The 10202-nt window shown below is 39.6% G+C and overlaps 2 protein-coding genes across 2 annotated transcripts; both read left to right on the forward strand.

Moving 5' to 3' along the window:
* The first annotated feature begins 418 nt into the window (after window positions 1-418).
* On the forward strand, window positions 419-2685 carry LOC104966316 (3-oxo-5-beta-steroid 4-dehydrogenase-like). The gene is made up of 9 exons (XM_010795507.1): window positions 419-549; window positions 678-845; window positions 935-1051; window positions 1142-1219; window positions 1409-1531; window positions 1728-1837; window positions 2096-2261; window positions 2354-2436; window positions 2520-2685. The coding sequence occupies exons 1-9, from the start codon at window positions 457-459 to the stop codon at window positions 2560-2562; spliced, it is 981 nt and encodes a 326-aa protein (XP_010793809.1). The 5' UTR covers window positions 419-456; the 3' UTR covers window positions 2563-2685.
* A 466-nt stretch (window positions 2686-3151) lies between these two features.
* LOC104966391 (lysine-specific demethylase 5A-like) lies at window positions 3152-9993 on the forward strand. Its single transcript, XM_010795581.1, has 11 exons — window positions 3152-4328; window positions 5661-5738; window positions 6029-6151; window positions 6952-7122; window positions 7583-7762; window positions 7926-8004; window positions 8112-8203; window positions 8484-8651; window positions 9238-9357; window positions 9475-9633; window positions 9985-9993. Exons 1-11 carry the CDS (start codon window positions 4182-4184, stop codon window positions 9991-9993), a joined length of 1326 nt encoding a protein of 441 aa, XP_010793883.1. The 5' UTR covers window positions 3152-4181.
* The last annotated feature ends 209 nt before the right edge of the window (window positions 9994-10202 follow it).

The raw sequence follows: 10202 nt of genomic DNA on the forward strand, positions 1-10202 counted from the left end.
AAGTAATATTACATCCATTGAAAAATGGCCAGACGAGAGGGATTCAAGGTATAATTTTCATTGCAGTCTTAAGAAAGTGTGGCAGACCGAAGGGGAAGTGCATGGGAATTACAAACCTAAAAATCCAAATGATAATTGCCAACAATGGTTAAGGCAACACCATTCTGTCTGAGAACATTATAGCTAGACGTGAATTTAAAACGAAAAGTAAAAATAACAGATACAGTTTGTATCAACTCAGTATTTTGCCTTTAGGGACCAACACTTTATTGAAGCCAGTTCATGTGGGAGGACACTAAGCAAAAAAGGACTAGGAGGAGCCTCTTGTTTTGATCAAAGAGCAGTAAGATAACAGTCACTCACATGTTAAATGTTGGAAATATTTAACCTGAGTTTTATACAAATACACTGACAGCAGGACTAGGTCTAGCCTTGAAGACTCACTCTTTGTTGAGCATGGACTTAATAGCAGAGAGCCACTCTGTTCCTCTGAGTGATGGAAACAGCATACCTTTGATAGGACTGGGAACTTATGGGGATCCCAGCACGGTAAGACACATTATTTAGGTTGCTTGTAGGACATATATTCATATTTTGCCTGCAAGTCATGAACACAAATTCATCTGTCACTTCTTCAAAAGTATTATTTACTCAAGGTGTTTTTATTTGTTTTATAGACCCCCAAAGGAACTGGATATGAATCAGTCAAACTGGCTATTGAAACAGGGTACAGACACCTTGATGGAGCTTTAGTCTATTTCAATGAACATGAGGTGGGACAAGCTATAAGGGAGAAAATTGCAGATGGAACTGTGAAGAGAGCGGACATCTTCTACTGTGGAAAGGTTTGAAAACTTTTACCCAAAACAACCTTCATTACCACTGATACATTATCGCAACAATTATTAACTGTTAATCTGTACTGATTATTAAGCTGTGGAACACATTCCATCCCCCGAATTTGGTTCGACCCGCTTTGGAGAAAACTTTGAAGACATTACAGCTGGATTATGTCGACCTCTATATTGTAGAAATGCCCACAGCCTTCAAGGTATTCGTGCATCTAATAAAACATTTGTTGAGATTGTAAAAGACTCCATTCAAAAAAATGTTTGTATTATAATATATTTATTTTTTGCAGCCAGGAGATACATTTTACCCCAAAGATGAGAACGGAAAGTATATTTATCACGAGACAGATCTCTGTGCTACATGGGAGGTGAGACTTGTTGGAGAATTATTTATGGTAAACACTGACTTTACCGAACTTTAGCGCACTTAAAAATGTCATCTCCAACCTTATCTGCTCAAGGACAGGAAACTTTTATGACGCTCATATCTTGTGTTGTGTGTGTCTAAAGGATTTCTGCTCAAAGTCTAATTGGTTTCCCTTTATTTATTTTGACAGGCTTTGGAGGCTTGCAAAGACGCAGGGCTGGTAAAATCTCTTGGAGTCTCCAACTTCAATAAGAGACAACTGGAGTTGATCCTCAACAAACCTGGGCTAAAACACAAGCCTGTGTCCAACCAGGTACAGTCAGGATAATAACGCATATTTGTTCTGGAAAAGGCAAATCCAATAAAAATAACATTAAACTATGGACTATCTGACAAAGCCAAGAAAATGCCCTTATGTCAGTGACCTATATATGCAAAACACATAGACTACCAACATTGGGACATAAATACAGGACTAATGTTCAAAAGTAATTCTGTATTTTTTTTAGGTTGAATGTCATCCCTATTTTACTCAGCCCAAGTTGCTTGAGTTTTGCCGGCAGCAAAATATCGTTATTGTTGGATACAGTCCATTGGGGACATCTAGAGATGCATCATGGTATGGGACATATTTTTTTGTTTTACTTTGATGTGAATGATATTGTATGTTGCATTGCTCAAGGAGATTGAGACTCAGTATATTCAATCAATAAAGCCTTTTAAATCTAAGAGAAAATCTAAAATAACCACATTTATTATCAAATGTTACTTTGTTCTAAGCTTTAATGCACAAATATGACCTTTGAACTATACATTTGTATTTAACCTTAAGCATAAAATGTGCTGTGTCATAGTATTATATAATTTATTTCAACAGGGTGAACCTAAAATGCCCACCTTTGTTGGAGGATCAACTCCTGGCATCGATTGCTAAAAAGTACAACAAGACAACAGCCCAGGTGGCCTTGAGGTTCAACGTGCAGAGAGGAGTGGTGGTCATCCCCAAGAGCTTTGATCCTGTCCGCATTAAAACAAACTTTCAGGTTTGTTTGCATGGCACATTCACCATGCGGAAAATAACCTCTGAAAGGTCATCCTATCATGTTGCCATTGATCTGTTTTCTAACTCCTGCAGATATTCGACTTCTCTCTTTCCGAGGCTGAGATGAAGGCAATTGAAGGATTGAACAAGAATATTCGATTTGTAGAGCTTCTCATGTGAGTATAGAGCATACTTAACAATGCATACTGATGTTTGGTTAGTGTTATAAATAAATAATTACGGTTTTTTTACTCAACAGGTGGTCCGATCACCCAGAGTATCCATTCCATGATGACTACTAGATGCAACAGATGTCAAGACTTCTATTAAATGTGATCAAATAAATTGGCTTATTTACAACGTGTTGTGCTTTATTTTGAACATGATTTTGATAGTAGGACTCTTATTGTTCATGTTATGAAACATTTCTGGTAAACAAATGTACTGATTAAAGCAACTTCATTAAAGCAGAACAGATTTTCATTGTTTCATGATACAGCTTCTCGTCTGAGAGAGAAGTAGAGGAAACAATGTATGATTGAAAACTGTTTAGAAATGTTTTGCTTTAGAACAATTGCCAATTTGAATTGTATTGTTCTAACAATGTGGTATTCATGAACAGGGCACTATGAAAGCAAATAATAAATACAAATAAATAATGCTACCTTAACGTGCCGTAGGAAATATTAGATTCGTGCCGATAGAAAGTAACGCAACAACACATTAGCGTTTGGTTGCAAAATGTTTTCCTAATTAAGGTCCTTATAGTCATTGTTTCCCTTGTGTTTTTCTGATTCAAGGCTTACCAGCAGCCATTTGCCGTTGTTAGTTGTGCGAGTGGGTGCATGTTGCCGTTTATAAAACCAGCGAACTCGGAAGTAGTAAAAAGGTTTCCGAGTGTTACTGAAGGCACCATAACAGCTATTCCAGCCTGGCTAGTTTTAGCTAGCACGACGGCTAATGCGGATACACTACGTACAGACGACGGTAAATTATACGGAAAAGGACACCCAATAAAACAAAGCAAAAGGACTAAAGCGTGTTTTCCTTCTGATTCCGATTAACATTGTGAATGTCCTGTTCAGTCGACTATCTCGGCTAACGTCAATGTTAGCTGCGCAATGAGCAGCAGTGGCTAAGTTGCTTTTAGCAAATTAGCTGTATGCTAGTTTTCCATTGCTTTAATGAATGGGGGCTGGAGTCAACACACCAGTCAACAATGTACGCTTGGTACTAGCCTCCTCCTTGTTGTGGTTCAGCTTGTCTGGTACATTAGCTATCAGGTGCTCAGAGACGTGGACGTAGTTTATTTAAGGAAGGAGCGTAGTTACGTTAGCGAATGAACCCAGCTATCGTCGGGACTAAGCCAACCGTGGATAACTTTGTTTGAAATGAAGCATCACGAAGAAATCATGCATTATCCAGGTACATAGACGGAGCAATAGCAATGTTAGCTTGCGTGACATAATATCGCAGCCTACATTGTGACGTTAACTATCAAGACGGGTGCTTTTGTTTACAAACTTATTTTCAAATTCAGTGATCCTCCCTGGCCCTGCATAGAGGATGTATGTGTATGATGGTGTTTTGGAGTGACCCTGCCCTCCGTCCCAGGTAGGGGAGTGGTGGAGCTGAAGACTCCCCGGCTTGGCCCGGCCCGCTGTTGACGGATGATGGGAAACATTGATCATTAGCAGCTCGGTTGTATTTTTTTTTTGGCATTCACTTTTAACCGGAATATGATCATTGATCGGGATGCCCTGTCATTGCATTGATTCGTTTTTTTGGGAGATTTGAAGGATCATGATGGAGGAACTTCCCAAAGACGGATATTATTGGAACTTAATCATGGACTGTTGAGTTCAACCATTGTTTTATTACACATTATTTTTAAAGACTGTTTCACTTGCACCACACCAACATGTCTGCATTTGCAGAGTTCGTCCCCCCTCCGGAATGCCCCGTTTTTGAGCCGAGTTGGGAGGATTTCTCGGATCCTTTAGGATTTATCAACAAGATCCGACCCATTGCAGAGAAAACGGGAATCTGCAAGATCCGACCCCCCGAGGTAAACTCACATATCCTTTTCAAAAAGAGATTGTATTCCATTATGCATGGATGTGCCTCATATGCTCCTAAGTAAGGAGTGGTGGTTTGCTTGGGCCTTAAGCAACGACGTTACTAGTTACCATTAATCTAATAGAGGTCATATAAGGCTTTATTTATTTGCACTCAACGGAACACATTTTGTACTAAAGTGACAATGGGTTCCTTTATTGTCCATGAAAGTTGGTCAAAGACGAAGTAAACTCAACAGTTCCGGTTATAATGTCTTTGTTTGTTTTCCTCATGGCTAGCTAAGTTAACAGCAGAGTGATTATTACATTAGCTTTTAGGATGCGACATTGGGCCACAGACAGGCCTGTCGCTGCTGTCACACCATTAAAACCCATATTTGTACCTTATTAAATACTGTGGTTACACAAGCACCTTTACATTTTCTTGGACTTTTCACTGTTAGGATGTGTGAATGTAGACGGCAATACTGCACACATGAGCAATTGCTGTTAGTAGATTAAGATGACAGAACATCTAATTATACCAAATCAGATGGTAGAATATCACTTTCCCCTAACATTCATCCCGTATTCATAGAAAGGTCATCTATTTACAGAGGAAAACTGCATGGTTTGCTTCAATTATAAAAAGTGCAATATGTGTAACAAATATAGGATCCCCTTGCTTTTTAGTTTAACAAAAACATTTATCTAAAGTTTTGAACGTATCCCAAAAACAAATAAACACTGTCGTTTTGTAGTTTCTTCCATCCTCCTAACTCCATAACCGCATATATACATATATCTGTGCCTCGTTCACATTTAAAACCAAATTGATTGTCAGCAGCGGAAATATATTTTGAATAATATCGAGGAAAAGTTGTTATTCTCAACGTATCCTAGCCAGGGCAATTGTTCTGTAGTGTTTTACACATAACCTTTTACTCAAAAATGTCTTTGACTACTGGCCATCATAAATATTCAGTTATTGCAAGTATGAACAAACCAGAAGAGCACATAGCAGCAAGTGACCCGGCATGAGCATACTTCCGATGTTATAGAGTTATTTGGTGGTCACATACTTTGTTCACTGAAAATGTCTCATAACAACAACACCATCATTATCAAAAACCTTACCAACATGAACACACTTCTTTTTTTTCTTTTTTTTTTTAAACCTAGAAATGTGCAGTATTTGTGCACAGGTCCCCTAAAAAAAGACTTGACTGCACTTTTGTGACAGTATGACGATGGGTAATATATAGTCACTAATTAGATAAGTCCTGCTCTATCAAGTGCTCTCATTTCTTCATTGTTAAGGATTATTTTTTCTTGTCTATCAGGACTGGCAGCCTCCGTTTGCCTGCGATGTACGCAACTTCCGCTTCACTCCGCGAGTGCAGAGACTGAATGAACTTGAGGTGAGTCTACCAAGAAGATGTATCATGCCAGCAACCCTTCATTAAAGGCATGTCTTAGGAACTTTCAGAATGTGTTTTTACATATTTAGATATGATTTACTGACTTGTGCAGTTTTCCTTTTGAGATATGTGATTTTCGTGGCCTATTTTCCATGAACACTGATGCATATGAAGGTCATAATACAGGATTAGACAATAAAGACTCAATAAATATACCCCACAAGGAGAAAATATGCCTTAAGAAACAATTAAGTGCACTTACAAGTGTCCTCTCTCCTCTAATTCTCCAGGCCCTCACTCGGGTTAAACTCAACTTCCTGGATCAAATCGCAAAGTTCTGGGAGCTGCAGGGATCCAAGACCAGGTTCCCTCATGTGGAGAGAAAAGTGTTGGACCTCTATCAGCTCAGCAAGGTGAAATACAGCAACTTTTTTTGAATGCTCCATTGTTTTTTTGTCTGATCATATAACAGTACCAGTTTCCTTAATCTTTGCTGATTTGAACTCCTTCCCTGATGCTCGTCAAAACGGCCCTTTTGGTGTTTCAGAATAAGAAATCCTTTATAAGTGTTAGAGCAAAACGTGAAGTTAGTAGGCTCACATATTCAACAAATAGGCGGCACACGTTAATAAAATAGAATCAACTATAAATGAATGGTAAGAAATTGTAAGTGGCAGCATTTTTAAGAACGTAAGTGATCATATAAAACTGTTAAAGTAATAATAACATGAATACTGTGGCGGCTCAATCCCCAGTTACGTTTGAGTCGCCGAGAGGCTAAACTTGGCTTTAAACTGTGACGCGTTTTCGAAGAGAAAGTCCGTAGTGAAGCAAGATCGTTTTTGGGATATTTAATAAACGAAATCATAACATAGTATAACTATGGACAAAAGGGTCAACAGAAAAAATCACAGCACAAGCTCACCCTCTGTCATCCCCCCTCGACATGAAACAGGTGACTTAAATAGACAAACCGTACCCATGGAAGTGCTCAACAAACAAATAAAAGTGACGTAAACAAATAATAATGATACAAATAATGAACTTGGGCTAAGTAGCATTATGGCACCGACAAATACATTGCAGAGAAAGGGTATATTGCACCGAAGTGATTGTCTCTTTAACTAAGGTATAACAGAGGAAGTGACAGGCAGCCAGGAACAACAATTGTAAAATAGTACATATTGCTCATAAGAAGTGTTATTTGTTTCAGACTGTGTCCTCAGAGGGCGGCTTTGAGGCGGTGTGCAAAGAGAAGAGGTGGTCCAAGGTGGCCGGCAGGATGGGCTTCCCGGCGGGGAAAGGCACCGGCTCCCTGCTGCGCTCCCACTACGAGAGGATCCTCTATCCATACGAACTCTTCCAGTCGGGGGCCACGCTCACTGTAAGTGCTGCTCGATTAACAAGCTAACACTAACTCAGTATAGGAGCTCTGACACACATTCATACGTAAAACACAGCGGTTACAATGTGGTTGATTACCTCAGGACGTTGGGGACAAACTTGGTAATGGGATTAATATGGGCTGATTTATTTGACATGTAAAGGGTTCCAGATTCATTGCAAGTGCGTTACCGTTGACAACCTTACACAAAACAAACATTTTTGAAAGTTGTTTTGTGAGTGTGTGTTGTGATCTGGTTAATAGACTTTTTGTTAACCATTGAGCCCATTTGGATTTGGCTGTTCTCAGTGTCCTTCTCAAATGTAAGTCTTGGCCTCACTTCAAACAGCTCTAGGCGAGATATCCCAACAGTAAAGTACCCTGTTCTTCAAAACCCACAATAGAGACATTTGTAAATGTTTCCAGAACCCTCATTTGGTTTCACTCTTTCTCCAATTAGGGCATCCAGCGGCTATATGAGGAATGTGATGATGGGGAAGATGTGGACGAGGGAGTCGGTGAGGAGTCGGTGGAGGAAGAGGAGCTGGATGAGGAGGATGAGAAAGATGGAGACGGGGATGCGATGCAGGCCAAAGAGAGGCTCCTGCCTGAGAGACGCTCCAGGCGCCTTAAATCTGAGGTAGAGATTTAACATTTTGAAAACATAAATAAATACGTCCTTCTTGTGCTCTGTATTCCGTATGCTCTGTAGTCTTTCTTTTTCTCATACTGCCTGTGCTGCAGACCCAGTCTTCTCTGATTGGTTAGCTGTTTCTCACTCTGCTGTTGTTGTTTTCTTCCAGAGGGAAAACAAGGAGCCTAAAGGCCTAAAGATCTTCAGCACAAGTCCCAAGATGGTCAACTTGGGAATTCTATCAGCTGGTAAGGCTCGCTTTTCTGTTGACCTGGATTCAGCACAAACAAAGAGCAGGAAAACAACAATACTATAAACATTCCTATCCGCTAACCGGCACTTACTTTCTTTTTAGATGACGGATTCAGCAGGAAGCAGCGTCACCTCAAAGCCCAGGCCTTCGCCATTAAAATGCGACCCCGCAAGGAGACCCTGGAGGTCAACTTTGTGAGTGTTTTTGTATTATATATCTTTATTGTAAAATGTTACAATTCATTTCAACTAACAGCTCAAATTACAGTAAAATGAATGTTGGCAAGACTGGTTGCCAAAAATAAATGTTCTCGCGCTTTGAGGGAAAAGTGTGAAAATCTGCGCAGGTTTTAAGATCAGATGGAAGCATATTCCAATGTTTGATGGGCGGTAAAAGAGAAAACAGATTGTGCAAAGGCAGTGCGTTCATTCTATCCACATGCGTGACCATCTCTTGTTTGTTTCGGGGGTGCTGATCCCCCAGATCGACCTGTACCTCTGTCTGGTGTGTGGGCGGGGCGATGAGGAGGACCGCCTCCTGCTGTGTGATGGCTGTGACGACAGCTACCACACCTTCTGTCTGATCCCGCCCCTGCAGGACGTGCCCAAGGGGGACTGGCGCTGCCCTAAGTGTGTTGCTGAGGTAAAGCTTGAGGGGGCAATCCAAATGATTAAAGAAAGATTAAACATGTTTATTGATCATTCTCTGACACGTACAGAAATGTTCCCGATTTATGATTATATTCATCTTACAAATTCCCTCATCCATCCATTATGTATTAATATCTTATCAATTCTAATCCGCCACAGTATATATTGTAATATACATGTTTTATATTGTAGTACAATGTGCACATTTTTACTTTAACTAGTTATCATTTTAGATACACTTTTTTGATCTTGATTTGGGAAGTATAAGCAGCATGTATACAAGGTATTGCACATTAATTTAAATCAAAATAGAAAATTAAATAAACAGTAACTATATACATAAAAAAAAAAGTGTATATAAATATTTTGTCCAGTTTTATTTTATATTTTATTTGACATTTTACCTAAATGTCAAATCTTTTAATAAATATTTGTATTTTTTTTCCCTTCCAAAATAGAGCAACTGTCACAAAACCCAATTTCCCTTGGGATAAATAAGGTGCTGTCGTTCTGCTGCATGCGTCATCCACACTGATTAGTTTCCTACTATAATGAGTGTTGTCCATCTCCCCTGACAGGAGTGCAGTAAGCCCAGGGAGGCCTTTGGCTTTGAGCAGGCGGGGAGGGAGTACTCTCTGCAGAGCTTCGGAGAAATGGCTGATCAATTCAAGTCAGACTACTTCAACATGCCTGTTCATGTATGTCAAATCCACACAGAACCCGTTTGCTTCAATCCTCTGGCTGTCACACAATTGGAGGTTTCTCTCGTTTACAGGAGGAAAGATATTCTTATGATTTCTGCTTTGTCCCTCCAGATGGTCCCCACGGAGTTGGTGGAGAAAGAGTTCTGGCGCCTGGTCAGCAGCATCGAGGAGGACGTCATCGTGGAGTACGGCGCTGACATCAGCTCGAAGGACGTGGGCAGCGGGTTTCCTGTCAGGGACGGGAAGAGGAGGCTACTGGGAGATGAAGAGGTGAGAAGATTAGTATTATATATTTCCGTAAACTCCTAAAGTCTTGACTTGGTTTGTATTTTCTCACATGAATCAGAATCCAAGCTGTTATTTTTAAAGGGTCTAAGGATGCTCCAATTGGTCTGAGAAATTCTGAGCTTATTTATAATAGAAATAATCAATTCATATTTCATATCTTTGACAATAGATGGGTAAAATGGGTGAGGTATACAACTTTACCATCTCCCCTCTAGTTAGATATGACATCTAAGGTACTTATGATAATTCATTATGTATCTGTTTGCTGTTATCCACATCTTGTAAATAATGTTTCATTAGTGTTTGTGTATCTCTCTTTAACTTCCTGTGTAGCACCCTTGATAATAATAGGGGCACCTCTATTGCATATCACATTAAGCTTAAATAAAAGCCAATTTCATTACTTTATTGATTTGTTTTAATAGTTTTATATCTGGTTCTTTTGGTGGCCTGTGTCCAAAATGCATTACCTGGGTCTTGTTACTGATCAGACCCCCATAAAGATTCACCAAAAGCTTTTTCCATAAACGTGACTTTTGCCCCAAAGCTAA

This window comes from Notothenia coriiceps, unplaced genomic scaffold (genome assembly GCF_000735185.1).
Source record: "Notothenia coriiceps isolate Sejong01 unplaced genomic scaffold, NC01 NC01_scaffold00002200, whole genome shotgun sequence".
In the NCBI taxonomy this organism is placed as follows: Eukaryota; Metazoa; Chordata; class Actinopteri; order Perciformes; family Nototheniidae; genus Notothenia; species Notothenia coriiceps.

Bases quoted from the DNA above. Each gene is read 5' to 3' on its own strand.
- LOC104966316 (XM_010795507.1), top strand. From the start codon at position 457: ATGGACTTAATAGCAGAGAGCCACTCTGTTCCTCTGAGTGATGGAAAC. The intron at 1,838-2,095 runs GTATGGGACATA...TTATTTCAACAG, and splicing joins ACATCTAGAGATGCATCATG to GGTGAACCTAAAATGCCCAC. The intron at 2,437-2,519 runs GTGAGTATAGAG...TTTACTCAACAG, and splicing joins CGATTTGTAGAGCTTCTCAT to GTGGTCCGATCACCCAGAGT.
- LOC104966391 (XM_010795581.1), top strand. From the start codon at position 4,182: ATGTCTGCATTTGCAGAGTTCGTCCCCCCTCCGGAATGCCCCGTTTTT. The intron at 6,152-6,951 runs GTGAAATACAGC...TATTTGTTTCAG, and splicing joins ACCTCTATCAGCTCAGCAAG to ACTGTGTCCTCAGAGGGCGG. The intron at 7,763-7,925 runs GTAGAGATTTAA...GTTTTCTTCCAG, and splicing joins CCAGGCGCCTTAAATCTGAG to AGGGAAAACAAGGAGCCTAA.